Raw genomic sequence first — 20,141 nt, forward strand, 5'->3', positions numbered from 1 at the left:
AAAACTGTAGGCACCCGGAATGAAACTAAGCACAGGTAAGACAGGATAATGGCAGCAAACTGGGGAAATCAGAAGAAGCTGAGAACTGAGACAGAAGTGAAGATGGTAATGGAGCGGTAAATAACTTCAAGTATCTAGCAGGGGTGGTTGAGGAGAAGAGAAGTCTGAATGAAGAGGTCAAAGCTAGAATCAGAGGGGCTGCAGCCAGCTGGCATAAAGTGTCTGTGATAGAAGAATGCCAAAGAAGCTGAAAAGTAAGGTCTACAAGACAATGGTGTGACCAGTACTACTGTATGTTATAGAAATCTGGGCAGTAAAGGCAGAGCAGATGAAGAAGCTAGAGGTGATGGAAATGAAGTGCCTGAGAAGGGTTGTAGGATGCACTCTGTGGGACAGATGAAGAAATGAGGACATAAGAGCAGAAGCTGAAGTAGCTCCAATTGCAGAAAAGATAAAAGTGAACAGATTACAGTGGTTTGGACACATGCACAGAAAAGCAGAAGACAATCTGGTGAAGAAGATTTGGGACAGACAAGAAGAAGGTAAGAGGAACCAAGGACATCCAACAAAGAGGTGGATGGATTGTGTGAAAGAAGATCTGTGACAATCAGGCATGAATGTTGACGGCAGGAGTGTGGCATTGAATCGAGAGATGGTGACAGTCAATAAAACATTCCGACCCCTTGTATAAAATGGGAAAAAAGGGGGACGATGATGATGATGAGTTTACCTTCTGCCCTTTCAGTGTTAGTCATGACACATTCTCCATATCTATTTATCTATAACCCCAGAAGCCTCAGATTATCTACCCATGTCTTATATCAGGGATGTTTGGCATTCTAGCATAAAGGACTAAGGTTGATAGCTGCTCATACACTCCTTCCTGTAGTTCTGAGTTTGATTCTCTGTCTCCACTTGAATTTGGCATGACTATGAACAAATCAGTTAAGCCCACAGATGTCCTGGGTATTCCTAAAAGGAGGTGTCTGTACCTGTTGCACTTACCTTATTTTTATAATGTAGAAATCCCAGTCGTGCACAAATAAGGCCTTGCTGGAATTCTGTCGGTTCCTTCTGCTGATGGACTTATTACTGAAGAACAAGTGCTGTAAAGCTCTGAAGGCACTAAGATCGCTGTTATTGTTTCACACATTTGCATCATAATGTTCATTATTATCATTAATGGGCACGAGTCTAGTGACTACATATAGATCAGAGCATGGCTGCTGTTCTTTCTCTATTGCATCAAGCTGCTGCCAGTCTTCAGTGTCTGTCATAGCCAGGGCAGTCTATATTGGGTTTATCTGATGATTTGACTTGCTGTGTGTACTGATGGCTATCCAGAATAAAATGTTTACTGTTATGTCAAAACTTGGCTTGTTATGCAACAAACCAATTTCCACTTCTAAAGCAGCTGATTGTTACTCAACAGGAGTCTATGAGCAAATATTACATGCCATGCAGTTTTGGAAATCGGTGATAGCAGTCTCATTTGTATAACACAGCATAAATGGGAAACTGAGTCCTGATGCTGTTTTAAGGAGTTGCACTCTGTAATACTCTGGTTTGTTCCCACACAGAGCTCATACTCATTTTAAGGAGTTGCACTCTGTAATACTCTGGTTTGTTCCCACACAGAGCTCATACTCAAAGTCCCTTCTAAATTCCATGTGTTTCACACTATGATTGTTGCTGTAGTCTTCACATGTTTCAGATAAGGGTTACAAGGGATGGTGGATATTGCTGATATAAACACTGTTATATGTTTCTGTGACCTTTTATAAAATATCATGCTGTCAGATGCCACATGTTTCTTGTGTGCAACAAACAAGCTCAAGATGGATTACATCTTATGGTGGTGACTGCTACATAGGCTATATCCCATGTTGCTTTGTGGAACCATTTGTCCGGGAATGAGTCTCTTGATCAATTAGTTGTCATTCCACTGATGTTCTTCGTGCTTCACTGTTGCAGTCATCACATTTGGGTTATCTGCTTGCAGTTAGCCCACAGCCGGCCACAATACCAGAGTTTTGGGATTTCTGCATGGGATGCTGTTGCTTCTTCCATGACATTAGGTCGTCAAGGGTATAAAACATGCAGACGATGCCATTACATCAGTCTTTCTTGCCATGCGGTGCCCAAAGCAGAAGCAGTTCGCAAGTGCCGGTCAGCCGAGTCCTGAAATTTTCATTTTTCTAGTTTCAGACCTGAAGTCTTCTAAAAGATAAGTACCCCCTTGGGGATCCTTTATTCTTGCTCTAACCAATGTCAGAAAAAATTAATAATTGTCTTGCCTGTGGAAAACAAGTACCTCACAGAGATTTTAATTCTTACTGTGTCACCTGTTTAGGCCCAGACCACAACGTCCCTCGCTGTCAATTTTGTGCTTTGTTCAATGCCCGAACTATTCATCAGGCTATTTTTGTAGTTAAATTCTTTTTCTCTCAATCTTCGTACTCCGAAATGTCTTCGGTAAGCCATCCGACTACTGGTCTTTTGAAAAAGCAAAAGGATAAAGACAGAGACAGACCACATAGGTCCAAGGCTGCCGACAACACTACCGTTAAGCTAGTTGCCAGTCCGCCGGTACTCAGTGAGACGCTTTCGCAGCCCCTGATACCCACTTCTACAGATTCGTAGGCCTCTACTGAGACCCATTCGGAGTCCGGTATGCAGCGAGATGCTTCCTCGACTATGAAACCTGTGGATGTCTCTACCTTGGATGGGTCCGGAGCCACTGTGCAGGCACCGGCTTCTGAGGGTGTTTTTAGGCCTTCCGATCTTCATATTAAACCAACAACTTCCTTTCAAACCAAAAATAACGCATTCCTCAGGCCTAAAGTTCACACTATGCCTAGGAAACTGATAACCAAAGAGCATTCTAAGGCCCACATGCCACAAAAACAAATGATTAGAAAGGCTGAGGAACTCATTACTTTAATTAGGGGAAGTCAGCCTTCCCCCTCAAAAAGACCCAGAACCGATTTTCCTTCTGATTCTTCTGATCAGCAATCTGATTACTGTGATCCAAGATATACCCTTATCTGCCTATGAGGATTCTGATGCAGAGGATTCCATTCCCTCTGCTTCCCTTCCAGAGGATTTTTCCTTTTGTGAAACCCTGCACACCCTTAGAGAACATTTCCGCTGGGAGACCCATGACTACTCCCAGTCCAAAAAGAGACTCAGAGAATTTTTAAGCTTGCCTCAGCACTGGCCTCTAGCTATCCCTCCTGTTCTGGAAATTGTAGATGATGTCTTCCTGGAATCCAGCCTTATCCCTGATACCTTGCCTCCAGCTCCCAGGAAAACTGACAGGTACTATAGAGTGCCTGACCCCCACAAATTCCTTTTTAGGAATCCTACTGCAGATCCAGAGACCATTTCCCAGGGACCTAAAGGCATTGGCTACAACTGCCAAAAATCCTACCCCTTCGGACAGGGATTCCAGGGCATTAGATAGATGGGGATAAAAGGTATACACCTCTGCTACACTTGCCATTAGGGCTTTAAATTGCCAGTTTCATATATTAAAGTATCAGCAGAATATTATGGAGCTAATTAAACAAAAAATGTTGATTCCTGATTGTGCAGAACACAAAGATTTACAAGAGTTAATGCATTCTGCTAACCAAGTTGGTAAACATACTTTGCAATGTGGGTTTGATGCTTTAGAAGCATCTTGCAGGGCTGCTGTCACTGGGTCTGTTCTTAGAAGACATGCTTGGCTTAAGGAACAAAACTTGCCAGATCACATCAAAGCAAAATTACTGGATGCACCATTAAATCAAGAGCGTCTATTTGGTAATAAAGCAAAAGAATGGAGGAGAAAGCTAAATCTATGCAAACTGTTAAGGATTTCTTACAAGTACAGCCACCTAGATTCAGGCATTGGCCTTCAAAAAACTGGTCTTTTCCAGTCGCTTCCAGGCCTTCTCAGTCCAAACCCAGGGGCAGCAGACCACCAAGACTTCAGTCTCAGGCTATGCACAGATCTAAGCAATGGAGTGCTCCCATGTTCAAAACAGGGAGTAGTAAGCCTCCATCATTTGGTCAAATTTCACAATGACTTATCCTTAACTCTTCCAAGCCTTGCCCAAGTACTTGCATCTTTAGGAGGAAAACTTGCACTGCATGCCAAAAATTGGCAATACATTACCCAAGACAAATGGATCTTAAACATTGTTTCCCAGGGAAACAGATTCCAATTCCACTCAGTCCCAGCCATAAGCAGATGGCCAGACCTACCACCAAATCAATGGGCAGAGGTCCAAAAGCAAGTACTTTCTCTTCTCAGTATCAAGGCTATTCAACCTGTCCCAGCAAAACAAAGGGGACAAAGTTTTTGCTCCAGACTGTTTCTGGTCCCTAGAAAAGAAAAACACTTGGCGTCCTTTCCTGGATCTGTCTATTCTCAACACCTTTTTGGTGGTTCCAAAATTCAGCTCTCCAACAGCTGCTTCCTATGCTAGCAAAGGACTCCTGGCTAGCAACCCTAGATTTATAAGAAGCTTATCTACACATTCCCATATGGGAATCTTGCAGAAAATACCTACACTTCAGAGCAGGCTCTATGCATGATCAGTTCTCTAGACTTCCCTTTGGCTTATCTACTGCACCCAGGGTATTCACAAAGTGCCTAGCTCCAGCCATTGCATATTGCAGCATAGAGGAATTCAAATTTACTCATACTTGGACGATTGCCTGATTCAGGCGGACAGTCAGGAAGTGCTGTTTCAGCACCTCGCATTTGTAAAGAGACTTCTCACTTCACCTGGGTACACCATCAAGGAAAAAAAATCACAACTGGTACCCAGCCAACAGATTGTATTCCTAGGAGCAAGCTTGAACACAACTTCCCAGATGGCATGCCTCATTCCAGAGAAACAAATTTATTTGACAAACCATTTCAATCTACTGGCCACCAAAGCCCATCTATCTGCAAGAAAAGTACTGCAAGCCCTAGGGTTCATGGCCTCTTCCATTCTACTAATTCCATATGCAAGGCTGCATATGAGGAAACTTCAATGGTACCTAAAAGGTCTCTGGTGTCAACATTCTCAGGACCTGGAAACAATGATTCCTATCATTCCTTGCCTAAGGACAGAGTTCCTTTGGTGGGCAGAGGCCTGCAACCACAACAAGGGGCTCCCTTTCATTCTACCCCCTGCCACCCAAACCATAACAACAGACACATCAGACTATGCATGGGGGGCTCACATGGCAGGGCAGTGCATTCAGGGCAAATGGAACCCAAAGCAAATGCACCTGCATATCAATCAAAAAGAAATGTTAGCTGTGCAGAATGTTTTGACAGCCTTCAAGGGCCTAATTCTTCCAGAACAACTGTTGGTAAAGACAGACAACACCACAGTTATGTGGTACATAAACAAGCAGGGGGAACCCATTCCTACCCACTCTACAGGCTAGCCATGGCTCTGTGGAACACAGCCTTGTGCAACCAAGTGCACTTACAAGCTTAATTCCTGCCAAGCAAACTAAATTCACTGGCAGACAACTTAAGCAGAAATCTCATGGATCCACACGATTGGAAACTGGAACCCAGAATATTCAAGCTTTTGAGGAACAGGGGGGGAGCACCAGAAGTGGACCTTTTTGCTTCCCCTCAGAACTATCAATTGAGCAAATATTGCACCAGAACTCCCCACAGCCAAGCTTGTAAAGTGGATGCCCTGTCCTTCACCTGGGAAAGCCTCTCAGTCTATGCCTTTCCCCCACTGCCACTCCTCTCGAAGGTTCTACTAAAAATCAAACAGGACAAGCCAAGGACAATCCTGATTGCACCAGACTGGCTATGCCAGCACTGGTACCCTCTTTTGCGCAGTATGACAGTGCTACAACCATGGCACCTGCCTTAGCCTCCTTTCCTGCTGTCCCAGCAGGCAGGCCAGATTCTGCACCCTCAGCTACAGACCCCGAACCTTGCAGCCTGGCTAATCCCCTGAATTCAGCACCAGCAAACCTCAGTAAGCAGGTGCTAGATGTCATTCTTGAGGCAAGGAGGCCTAGTACTAGAAAATCCTATTCGGAAAAATGGAAAAGATACTGTTCCTGGAGCCAGTCACAGGGAATGGGCACAACTATGCCCAGCTTACCTCGTATCCTAGATTACTTAACAGAAATGCTCCACAAAGGCCTATCCTTCTCTTCAATTAAGATCCATGCCTCTGCCATCTCAGCTCATTATAATACTGAGCCACTCCTCTTCTCTCATCCTGTGGTAAAACAGTTCCTGAGAGGAGCCAAAAATGTAAGACCCCCCCCCCCCCCCCCCAGGAGAGCTCCCACTCCAGCCTGGGACCTTAACTTTGTTTTAGAAAAGCTCACACTTCCGCCCTTTGAACTTGCAGCCACAGCAGAGTTAAAATTACTCTCATGGAGAACAGTTTTACTTCTAGCCATCACTTCAGCAAGAAGAGTGTCTGAATTACAGGCCCTCATGGCAGTGGAGCCCTTCATTATCTTCCATGCAGACGGGGTTTCCCTCAGGACCAATCCTTCCTTTATGCCCAAGGTGGTGTCTAGTGTGGCTTTAAACCAGTCCATTTATTTGCCAACTTTTTTTTTCCTAATCCTCAGAATAAAGGGGAAAGGATGTGCACAGGCAGCTTAGGTTCTATCTGGAGAGGACTAAACCTCTCAGAAAATCTGACCAGCTGCTAGTCAGCTTTGCTGCAGGGGCAGAGGGCAAGGCCATTTCAAAGCAAACCATTTCTAAATGGATAGCACTCTGCATCCATCCTTTTCTGCTACAAGCACTATGGGAAACCCACCCCACAGGGGATCAGAACTCATTCCACTAGGGCTATGTCTACCTCTACAGCATTTCTCAGGGGAGTCCCTACCAGGGACATCCTGGAATCTGCAACCTGGAGCTGTGTACACACTTTCACCAAGCACTACCACTTCCCTTTATATTTTTTTTAAATCCAGATCTGGATTTGCCAAAGCAGTCTTACAGGGCCTGATTGCCAGCCCTAATGCTTCATAACTACCTCCACCCTTCCTTAGCTTTGGGAATCAACCCAAATGCGATGACTGCAACAGTGAAACATGAAGAACATAGTACATTTGTGCACACTTGCCATAAATGTAAATGTTGGAGTGCATTCACTGCTGCAGTCCTGGTTACCCTCCCTCCAGCCCCCTGACTTCTCTTGATCTCTTTCCTGTCCTTTTTGTCTGGCACATCTTATATCATTGGTATTTGTTTTTTGCTGGGGATATTACATACCATGTAATTGCTTCCTATTTTAGGGGCAGCTGACATCTGGGGCAAGAAAAACTGATGTAATGGCGTTGGCTGCATGTTTTCTACCCCTGATGACCTGATGTCATGGAAGAAGCGACAGCATCCGACGCAGAAATGCCAAGACTCTGGTATTCAGGCCGGCTGCTGGCAGATAACCCAAATGTGATGACTGCAACAGTGAATACACTCGAACATCTACATTTATGGTAAGTGTACACAACTGTACTTTTACAGTGCTGCCCCCCTGCCCCCCCCCCCATTCTTTTTGCATTGTCCATTTGCCCAATCTATAAACATATATATTTATGCCTGGTCTTAATGGATGTCTGTGCATAATTGTATAGCAAGGCATGCAGACACTGAAATGGTTTGTTTAGCTATTTCTAGTAGAATGCAGTTTTGTTGCTCAAGAGTTCTTTGGTGACTTGAAGAGAAGTTTGACTAATTTAACCGGATGGTGTCACTTAGCAAGTTTGGTTGTGCTACTAATGTTCAGTTTGTATACTACCCAGTATCCCTTATTAAGACTTGGTTTTGGTATCATCTTCCAGCAAGTAGGGTGAAAGCAGAGGACACAGTAGGTAAAGATCTTTTGCATAGCGATGTCTAGAGTTAAGCATAAGAACTAGTGAGATTACTGGGAATGTAAAGGGGAAGGTTGTCAACCATCAGTGCGCATAGGATGCCATATGAGTAATCACTGTAAAAGTACATAACTGATTTATTCACTTTAAATGTGTTTTAATCATTTTGTTCTCGCTCTTAAAGTTACTATTTTTGTCATGAAAATCTACCCTGCTATAGTAGTACGCACTTGTCCCTCCCAGAAGTGGTTTGGTATCCCAAGGAATACATATTTAAAACAGTAATAAATTAATTGCCATTTACCAGAACTGAAACAGGTGACTGTGTTAAAGAAAGAGTAGGCTGTTTCAGGCAAGAATTAAGCACTTTATGATCAAACGTTAAACTAGCATACATCTGGCTGGCTGCAAGCTGCATTTTCATCTTTTCTGACTATATAACAAGGTTGTTAATATACTTGTATTCTATGTCTTTTGGAGAAAAGTCTAAAATAAAACATTCTGGTCTCACTTTTGTCTCAAACAGTTAATTTGGAAATTGAGCTTTGGTCTTCCCTGGGTCTTCTGAATTTTTGCCTTTCATTTCCAAGAATCACATATAGGTTGCTGGTGTAACTTTTCAGATTTTCTTATATTTATCCTTTTGAATCAAAACAACATACTGTTGATTTTAGGTGTCATAAACCAACAGTGAACATAAAGGCATGCGTCAGTGCTAAGTGTAATTGTGCAGTTACAGACCATCCCAACCTTATGGAACTATATTCTTTGTTTCTGCGATTGTTCACATTTTTAATTGAGCAATGATTTTAAATGATATTAATAACCATTGCATTAATTGCATCATAACTTGCACTCTTACTTTTGCACTGTTGGTAAACAGTATTTTAACAAATTCTTTGAAAGGCTATTACTGGTCTGGAAATCGTTATTATTGTACAGTAAATATTGATTGCTGCAATTAACTGGAGACTTGGATTTCAGTAAAGAAGCACATGCAAGTTGGCCTTATGTTGCAAAAGTACAAATGTTTTAACATGCTATATTCCAGAACTGATGCACATTTTAAAAAGAATTTAAAGCTTGCACAGTTTGATTCTGAAAAGAATGAAATGCTTGTGAATTTTTTATGACATTTTGCATGTAGGATTGAGCTGAGGGCTCATACAACAGTAATAGAGTTTTTATTTTTAATGTTTCACAATGGATGTTGCTGCATGAGGGCCAGATGTTTTTGCGTAAGGGCTGAGGCTCTCCTTCTATAAAATGTTGGCAAAATGGTAGGAAAGGCAAAATGGCGACCACACCATGTCTTAACTTGTAGGGTGCACTGAACAAGTTGTTACTTTACAAGCTGTCAGACGGCTCTTTTCTTTTAAAGGCAGCAGTACATTATTATATTGCTACATAATGACTTGTTGCTACCTTAGAAGTACAGCTTGACTTTTGGCAGACTGTCATTGTGTGAATGCAGTCTCCAGTAGGCAGCAGAGGGTGCACCAATGGGTTATGTTGCCTAGGGCACAAAACTTTGATGCTATACCTCTGATGGTTGGTGCTGTGATCAGAACTCATAGGGCATTCAACAGGGGAGAGATTCACCAAAATGCCAGCTGTGATGACATCGCAGTATTGGTACTGGGTAAATACTTGCCTCCAGTGCATGTTCTGTTTTTTATCTTTATGGAGTAAAATATTACACTGCTCATAAGAATTGTCTTTGGGAAGTTTCTCATCATAGGCAAACAACATCAGAAGTGATATTTAGACCATCCAACTATTAGGCCATTAGTTAGTTTGGTCTGATGGGGGTGGATTAAGGTATCTTAAAGGATTGGTTAAGTCACCTTTGTACTTGGGTATCACTAGTTAGTGTCATGTGCATGTCCTGTATAACATAATAAGAAAAAACTGAGAATGTATTATTTAGCTATTGTTTTACCAAATTTTCCTGAAAATCAGCAATAGCAGCTTGCTTGCCCTAAATGTGTTAGGTCAAATCATCACATTGACATTGAAAAACTCTGTTGTTGCAGCTGTGCTCAACTAACATGAATTTTGCTAAGTACAACTCAGTCCTGAAAACAAACAATTAAAAATGTAAAAACAGCAGTTAACATCTCATAACTGTGTTTTGACATTTGAAAATATGGATAGAGCTGTCTTTTGTATTTATTTATTCAACATCAGAAGTAGCTGTTTTAAATTACTAGAACATAGCTGTCAAACAAAGCCCAAGCATTAAGTGTTACACAACATTATGTCTTCCTTCTCTATACAGAGACATTGATGCAGTTTTAGACATCATAGATAATGGCTTCAGAGTTTCTCTTGTGTGCCTACTAAAAGTAACTGTGCTAGCCATACATGCCAAGCGTTTTCTGCCTTTTGCAGTTACAGAAACATCTGTTCTATAGAGAGTACATTTTTATTTCATTTCATGAGGCCTAGAAGCACTTACAGTCAGCCATTCAGCTGAAAGTTTGCACACTGAGCCATTGCTGTTGAATTTAATGTATATCACTTCCAACTATGGATCTGTATTTATACATGAAAAGGATAGACAGCACTGGATTGCTTTGAATAAAAAATGAAATGCTTTTCCATTGCATGCACCAATTCATACGAGTGCTCCACTGACTGACTTTTTTTTTTTTTTGCTTGAATTTAAATGATTTGAAGCAGTTTCAAGAATGCTTTCTTCCACAAGTGGGCATCAGTTTTGAAACACCATACTCACTTTTGTCAATATTTATGACAGAAAATGGATTAGACCAAATGACTTGCATGTGCTCTTTCTGAAAAAAGAAACACAGAGACATAATACTGTATAGCCTGCAATACAGAGAAACAAATACTGCAGTCACTCTCTAAGCTAACAGAACAAGTTTTACTTAACAGTAACCTAGCTATAAATAAAGCAAATTGTTACATTAGTTTTAAACCTTTAGTACAATGAAAAAAAACATTTGTACAGATAATTTATTCCAATAAACAATGTAATACAAATGTCTTGAAAGAAAAATAAGTAGTGGCAGCTAACAGATTTTTCACAACTTTTTTTAAGTTAGAAGTTTTAATATTGCAGGCTATGCATGTATTCACCTTATATAGTGTTCTGCCTTTTATCATATTAATATTAATGCCATGTTATTTTGATCTTCAGGTAGAGGAGCGTGCAAAACTGAACCGTCAGAGTTCACCAGCAATGCCTCACAAGGCACCAAACCGGATATCTGATTCGAGTCTGCCTCCACGCTCAGAGTCATTTAGCAGCAGCGTGGTGCAGTCTGCTCGCACACCACCAATGCATCGACCAGTAGAGCCACAGGGAGCACCAACTCAGGTTCCAGCTGTTTTATATATTTATTCAGAAGATGTGATAATTGGTTGATAAATTTAATATGTAAATATTTTCATGTTCACACCATCAGATTTAATGCTATATTAGGAAACTATTAGATCTCACAAAAGGTGGGGAAGTATTTCAGCATGTGGATTGTGTGAAACTTTGTGTGTTTATAGTATGCTTGTCTGTTGTGTGGTTGTTTATAGTCTTACTTTACCTTATGTGGACTTTCCTTTAAAATAATATATAGTTCATAGTCTTTAAAATGTTAATCATTTTATGCAGATATCACAGATTTATTAGGCTTGACAGCGTTCAAAATAATTTATTTTTTATATTAACGAGTTATATCTTCCTGCCTAAAAAGAATGCTTGTAGCTCAACAGGTTCCCATTCTTAAAGAATAGACAATGAAGGTCAAAATGAAGCTCATAGAGATAACTAATGAAAAGTAGTCACTTATTGAAGAACAAGTAAAAAAACTGTTGAATAAATACATTTTTAGCAAGTCACAATCTATTCCTAAAACACACTTTAAATGCACAAATCAGCCAACAAATGTTTGATTAATCCAAGAAGAATTTAAAACATGAATCAATCTGATGTCCACTCTGGGCCAGTAATCAAGGAGCCTAAATCCTCACCACTGACACTGGAGAGGGGCATTCACTTGGAATACAAATGGATACACTCAGCATTTCCAGATGCAGACCTCTTTGCAGCAAGCACAGTTTCCCTTAAGAGCACACAGGGCACACACTCAGCCCGGGGTCTGGGTGTCTCTATCTGTCTCCCTCCAGGTACCCAATAAGACTCCATACTGGTACAGCTGTAGGGTTAGGTCCTTAGCCGAAAGTGTTCAAGCCAAGTCCTCCAGCACCCTCTCTGTGAAACCAGTGCTTAGTGTCCCTGCTTCAAGTAGCTGACACACACACACTCTTTGAGATTTAATTTGCATGCACACACACAAACAAGCACGCACACACACACACACACACACACACACACACACACACACACACACACACACACACACACACACACGCACACACACACACACACACCTGGGAAAGGCTGGCACAGATTACCTGCTCTGTCAACCTTGCCCAGATTATAAGGTAGATTCACTGCCACCAGTCAGTTACTATAAGGCTCTTAAAAGGGTATCCAATTATATTGAGTGAAGTTAATTTTAATACAAATGGTAATGTGACCAAACAGCAAGTCTTTCAGGAGTGGCCAGAGTTATCACCAAATAAATATATACAAATACTGTCAAAACTTAAATATTTTTGTAGAAGGACCAGCCACAGTGAAAAGTTTAAATATATTTCATAATGAATAATAAAAGAGCATGAAAATACTAAATGTCTATTTACAGTGAACACAACAGTTTCAAGTCACAGGAAATATTGAAAATAAGTCAGCTAGAAAGAGTCACACAATTACAGAAAAATAACACAACTATTCTCACTATATTTTCCTAACTGATGTAAAGAATTACTACCCCTGGTCACTTGCTAGGGCAAGGCAAGATGAAGTGGTGAAGGGTCTTCCTCTTTTGTCAGGCCCCAAGAACAGACTGCTCCTGAGACTTCAGTCTCCTCTAATATTAAAACATTATTTCTGTACAGAATGATATCATATGCATCTGATCATCTGACTTCTGGTTCCCACACTATCACCAACACTAGAAGGTGCCAGGATTTTAGCACCTTCATGTCAGTAATACACACACACAAGAACATTGCTCAGCCCTGCTGCTGCTCCTGGAAATCATAAAACCATTTTAACACTTCTGCTCCTCTTGCAGAGCTACTAAGATGGGCTTCTTACCAACAATGAGTCTCTGGCTTCATTCAAAACTGTGAGATAAAGTGTATGACCTAATTTAATTTCAGCTATTTTACAAAGTTTGCGGCAGCTGGATTGTGATTAACCTCTGCACTTCCAGTATCCTCTGTTGAAACATATACATTTAATTCAGTTACAGTAATGCATGTACATTTCTTTTCATTCCAGAAGGGCACACTGTTGATGCATTTTAACACAAGCAGCTGTACAAATGCATTTTTCAACACAAGCATCTGTACAAATCAGTTTGATATACAAATGACATATAATCCTTTACAATATTCCAACTAGCTGTGGTGGCATATGTTACGCATCCACTGCCTTACTCCTCCTGGCATGGCTGGCAGTACCTCCTGTCACCACACACAGTATAGCATGCTACAACATAAACAGAAAAATCCCTTAAAGTATTACATAAAAATTATGCTGCAAATTCAAGAGTCCATCCAGTGCTTTGTAGAAAAATAAAGCTAGGCTGTGATCCATGTGACTTGAGATCAACTAGCAACCTCTGTGCAGGGGATGCCAATCAGGGAAGATGGGTGAGAGTGTCTGAAGCCAGTTTACTCATCCTGAGAGGGAAAATAGTGGTATTAACTCACTGCATTGCTACAACCTATTGGAACAAGCCACATTATGCAGGACTTGAAGTGGGAACTTGAATTTGGCTCTGCCAAGTGACATTTACTTGATAGCATTTACAGAACTTGAACAAGAATGCACACAATTGCAGGTTTGCATTAAAGAACTTACCATCTGTAAGCACATATATCAGCTGTTAGTGTTAGCATTAAGGGCAGAAAACAGAAAAAGTCACACAGTAACTGTTTATCCACGTGACAATATAATTGTACAATGAAAGTAAAAGACTGAGATTCAAAATAAACTATTACAGATGAATTGGAGATCATAGAACATGGTTATGGTTAGTTAGCTACAGCAAAAAACCCATCACCTATGCTAAGGTTTGGATTATTTAGTGATATGCCCGTAACAGTCACATTTGCACTCACCTTGCTTGCACAGATAGGATTTAAAATAAGATCTGAAATTACAGTAGTTAGTGGAATCTTTTACAGAGTTGGGAAAAGATTCACACAGTTTAGAACCTAACATGGAGAAGCTATAATTAGTACACTCAAGTCTAGCTCCTAAAAAGTAGTTCTTTACATGTACCCACTTAGCCATCCATCCATCTATCTATCTATCTATCTATCTATCTATCTATCTATCTATCTATCTATCTATCTATCTATCTCTCCATCCATCCATCCATCCATTTTCTAAATTGCTTGTCCTGCTGAGGGTCACTGTGGTAGCAAGCTAAGTAGGATCTTTATATGCAGTGACAACATTTTTTTTCAGTATGCATTGCAAGTGGTATGTTCTTCCATCAGGTGGTAAAAAATATACAATCCGAAAGTATGTGTTATATTTCCTCTTTTCCGTTATTGCATACCAGAAAGTGGTGCTTCCATTCAGGCTGACATCTTTTATTTAACTTAAAATTTCTTATCTGTTTCAGAACTAAGTTAAAGTTCTGTAAAGTCAGACATATCATGTAGGCATAAACTTAAACTCAAAGGAAGTCCTACAGTTGCTTATATCCATGGGTTTGCAGGCTAGATATTATTGTAGCATTCCACTGTTTCATTTTCACACATGACAATATGTCAGTCCATAACTGAGGCATATGTTGTCATCTAATGACTTAATTTGGAGAGTTTCAAAGTGAGTTATTGTTGTACTGTTTCTGCAAGGACTGGCATACTGTTCAGCAGTTTCTCATTGCACATATTTTTAATGACACCAGCTGCATATTGAGTTCATTAGCAGCTTACATAGTGGTGTGATAACTTTGACCATGGCATGTATAGTGTTAATGTTTAACTATCACACATACCTCTCAATCTCTTAACACAAGAAATCTGGACAGGGCCAAAAATAATGGCAGGACAAAGGCCCATAAATAGGAACAAATTTTAAATATTGGTCCTATACATTTAGAAAGCTGGTAGTGCAAAGGGTTTTGTGTTAGCATGCATTTCTTAAGGATATGAAGTCTAAAACTCAAATGACAGTCATTATATAGTCACTTCAATTAAAAGTGATTTGACAGAAATCCACAAATGTTGTGATGAACAGACCAAAAATATGAGCCATAAATCTGGATATCCTGCAAAAATCTGGACAATTGAGAGGTATGCATACCACATTAGCAGAGTGTGTGTGTGTGTGTGTGTGTGTGTGTGTGTGTGTGTGTGTGTGTGTGTGTGTGTGTGTGTGTGTGTGTGCAAATATAACATATGATATCAGTCGCTATATTACTGTTAGTTGCAAAGTCAATTTAGGTCAAGTCTCCACATTAAAATATGGCAGGTGGGTAATTTTGTTTGAACAATCTACTGCATTGCCCAAAATTATTCACACCATAGAAGTTGTTTCATTCTCTGTAGAAGTATATATAAATGGCTGCATGTGCAATAAATACCCCTAAAGTTTCTTTCATTTTCTTTCAGTAATGAATTGCTAGTGTGACAGTCACTTAGGGGATTTATCATGGTAGGGGAAAACAAAACATTGGTGGAAATATTAGTTTCCTTAATATGCAGTGATTCTAATTTTTTTATTATAAGTGGGCAGCCTTCATGGAGCACAACCCACTGCATCAGGAGGGAGGGCCTCTAGCACCATCTCAAGTAAAATAGCACAACTGTCAGGTTTGCATTGTTTCATTTATAAAGTAAGTTACAAAATGCTGAGTGTGCATGCCACTACTATTTTAGCAGTGGATCGCTCTTTTGAAAGCATAAAATGGAGTTTGTTACTGGAGATTTCTTTGGTTTTAGTGGGGCTACCGAGTTGCATTCATTGCATAGCTTGACAGGTAACTTATTGAAGTATACATGAAATAAGTTGAACGTTTAGCTGACACTAATGTTTTTCTGATTATGAGCATAGAAAGGTGGTGATACAGAATGCCTGGGATATATTATTTCTGTGCTAGGGACACTAATTTTACATTTCTCTGGGAAAATTAAATTCCCAAATCTGGACTGTATGAGTATTGAAAAAGCATGAGGTGGTTACTGGGATTTGGAATTTTAAGCTATAGTACTCATCTGCCACAACATGTATTTCTTCTCATATTTCTTATAATATTGTCAGCTTGCTTCATTCAATCTGTTTTAATTTTGTACATACATACATACATATATATATATATATATATATATATATATATATATATATATATATATATGTGTGTGTGTGTATATATATATATATATATGTATATATATATATATATATATATATATATATATGTATATATGTAAATATATATATATATATAGATATATGTATATATATACATGTGTGTGTGTGTCTGGCTGTGTGCATATGTATAGATATATGCATTAGAGCATCGTCTGCAGGTGTTTGCATACTTTTAGCTTGTAACACACCTGCTCACTGCCATTTGCTCGAAAAAGCAAGTGCTCACATTCCCACTAGCCTGATCTCCTGTGTGTATGAAGCTCTCCCAACACCTGATCCTAAAAAAATATATAGAACTAGAAGAACCTAAACTCTAAAACTTGCATCCAGTTCCCAGCTCATGTACTTACTCCCTAGCCCTAAACCTCCACCCCTCCTCATTAACCCTAAAGTCCCTGATCACTCCTTAAAAGAAAAACTCATCGCCTCCCTAAACCAAAATTCCCTGATTACTCCCTAACCCTAAATCTCCCTTACTGCTTCATAACCACAAATCTCCCCCTACTAATATCTAACCCTAAAACTCCCTTCTCATTCCCTAAGCTTAAAACTCCCTTCCTGCTCCCTAACCCTAAAACTCCCTTCCGGCTCCTTAACCCTAAAACTCCTCAACTGCTCCCTAATCCTAAAATACCCTTCTTTTTCCCTAACCATAAAACTCCCTTCCTGCTCCCTAACCCTAAAACTCCCTTCTGGCTCCCTAACCCTAGAACTCCTCAACTGCTCCCTAATCCTAAAATACCCTTCTTTTTCCCTAACCATAAAACTCCCTTCCTGCTCCCTAACCCTAAAACTCCCTTCTGGCTCCCTAACCCTAAAACTCCTCAACTGCTCCCTAATCCTAAAATACCCTTCTTTTTCCCTAACCATAAAACTCCCTTCCTGCTCCCTAACCATAAAACTCCCTTCCTGCTCCCTAACCTTAAATCTCCTTTCTTATTCCCTAAACGTAAGACTCCCTTCCTGCTCCCTTACTCTAAAACTCCCAAACAGCAAACTAACCCTAAAACTCCTTTCTCATTCCCTAAACCTAAGCCTATAACTCCATTCCTGCTCCCTAACCCTAAAACTACCTTCCTTCTTCTCCTTAACCCTAAAACTCCCTTCTCATTCCCTAACCCTAAAACTCCCTTCTCATTCCCTAATCCTAAAACTCCCTTCTCATTCCCTAACCCTAAAACTCCCTTCTCATTCCCTAACCCTAAAACTCCCTTCTCATTCCCTAATCCTAAAACTCCCTTCTCATTCCCTAACCCTAAAACTCCCTTCTCATTCCCTAACCCTAAAACTCCCTTCTCATTCCCTAACCCTAAAACTCCCTTCTCATTCCCTATCCCTAAAACTCCCTTCTCATTCCCAAAGCTTAAAACTCCCTTCCTGCTGTCTAACCCTTAAGTCTTCCTCCCACTCCTCTCCACAGCTGCTTGCCCAAACTCATATTTGAGTCACTTGAGTATCTGGCTTTGAGGAAGTGGGTCTGGAGTGCTTGGGCCTCAGGTACTTGTAGTATTCCCTGCATGAGAAGATTAATGTGAAATCACATTGAAGATTAATGTGATATCACAGTGGTGATGAGAAATTACACTTCAAAATCACAGATATTATTCCCAGATTTCATCTTGACAGAGTGGAATTTCATTTTGTGAGAACCATAAATCAGTGTACCTCATCTGTACATTTGCTTATTCTCAATCAAATGTCCCAAACCTTTGTTCATTTTTGTTCATCTTTTCAAGATACTCCGGAAGCTCATTTGCTGATCTAGCACTTGAGTTCTCTTTGATGATGTATTTCAAGGGCCCATTACCATCTCCCTGGAACATCTCAAGTCCCTTGTTTTCCTCTGTCATGTGTTTTGAATTCAACCCTAGCCACATGACACCTGACAGTCTGTTATATCTGTATCTTATCCCACTCCAGTATACAAACATGCATGCATGCATTGTAAGATGCTGGAAGAAAATGTGTGGTTTGTCATGTCTAAGTACTGTGGCTGACCACCATGCAGTTGCCTGCACCCTATCACTAACATATAATTCCCTTGCTTTTATATATATATATATATATATATATATATATATATATATATATATATATATATATATATAATATTCTAAGGTCTTAACTTGGCTTCCTTCAAGCAAGACTTTCTTAAGTATGTCTTGACTCTTCATCTGCCTCCTATATTACCTTCTTCTCCTATATCATTGCAGTTTGCCCCCAAAGAATGCAGTGTTTCTATATCACATCCTTCGTTCTCATCTGCTATACTTTGTACATGATCAATAGTCACAATATGTCTGATACACTACCTCAGACATTCACTTTGCTACCCTGATGATACAATACCTGCTTTCTACCAACCATTGTATTCTTTTTGTATTCAGATCTGCACCAAGTACTGCAGATGCAGCTTTAGCGGTATATGCAATGGAAACTTAACCACACCATATCTGGACTAGACCTACTATGATATGCACACCAGCTGGTGTGAACCACTGCCAGTTCACTTTGCATAGTGTGATTCATTTTGCATATGCATATCCTATTCAGTAGTAATAGCACATCACACCTTTTAGCTTAATAGGACTACTGTTTTCATTTGTTTCTCTAGTCCAGGTTTTAAAATATATTTCTTATCTAACAGTAATGCTACCCATTTATCTTAATAGGATTGCTGTGTACGTTACCCTAATCAAGTTTTTTAAATGTCTTTCCTGTCCAGATGAAGCTGCAGGTTGTCCATCTACTTCCAATAACTCTATGTAGTTCTTCATTTACTTTTTATATAGTAATTGTGCTCATTGCACCAATCTTTAGCCAGTCATTGGCTTCCATAATTCTTCCTTTCCGTGACCTACATGCATATAGCACTGGCAGTATATCTCTGAAACTTATAATGCTATTTCCTGACTACTTCAGCTTTGTCACCTGACAGATATTTCCTACCAGACATTTATCCCCCCCCCCCCACACACACACACACACATACACACACACACACATTTTTGTTTGTTTTCGTTCATTCATTTGTAACACCTACTTATCCAATTCAGGGTCATGTGTAGCCATGGCCTATCCCAGCAGGCAGTGGTTATAGGGCAGGACATTAATCCTTGATGGAATACCAGTCCTTCACACAATGCACACTCAAGAGCACTGTGTATACACTTATATGCACTTGGTAACTTCATCTGTTCAGCTATGTCTAAACGTTTTTCAAATGTTGTAGAAAGCAAAAACTCAATGTATATTCTGTATAGAAGGCACCTCAACAAAAAACTGAACTCACCACTGTGCTACGCCTTATTGCTTTCAGCAATGCTTTATTTGCTATGCCCATTTAAGACATAGACAGTCTCCACCAAAATAACCTCCTCCTTGTCCTGTGTGTTTCAGTTTACTATCAAATGTTCAAATGACACAATAAAAGACGTTCATTAAATTGAATTCACAAAACCACTTCCTGCATACTAATTAGTTCAGAATGTCGAAGTGAAAAAATTGCATTAGCACTTTCGACATTTTTTTTGCAGTTCATTACTGCAAATCACAAGACGTACCTTTTTGCAGGGGGGCAAGCCCCTCTGCACCCCCCCATGTGGGGTGCAAATTATAGATTCCAACTCCAAGATTACACTACAGTGGGGAAAAGGCAATTTCCCAATCCCCACTTTACCATGATCTGTGCTCGAATTATCAACTACATATGTTGGCATTCGCTGTACTGAACACTCGCAGTAGTGAAGGTTGGCAACATGGGAGGCAGCCTAATGACTTTTGACATTCCCGTGTTGGC

General features: G+C 40.1%; 1 protein-coding gene across 8 annotated transcripts in view; it reads left to right on the forward strand.

Moving 5' to 3' along the window:
* The window catches only part of TNIK (TRAF2 and NCK interacting kinase), a 1,728,926-nt gene that overhangs the window by 1,434,859 nt on the left and 273,926 nt on the right, over positions 1-20,141 (forward strand). For all 8 annotated transcript variants that reach the window (XM_044070048.1, XM_044070049.1, XM_044070051.1 and 5 more), the window contains one exon: positions 11,027-11,206. In XM_044070048.1, the coding sequence (XP_043925983.1) occupies positions 11,027-11,206 (180 nt within the window). The remainder of the gene's footprint in view (positions 1-11,026; positions 11,207-20,141) is intronic.

This window comes from Protopterus annectens, chromosome 4.part1, assembly GCF_019279795.1.
Source record: "Protopterus annectens isolate FY-2018-M chromosome 4.part1, PAN1.0, whole genome shotgun sequence".
Classification (NCBI taxonomy): domain Eukaryota; kingdom Metazoa; phylum Chordata; order Ceratodontiformes; family Protopteridae; genus Protopterus; species Protopterus annectens.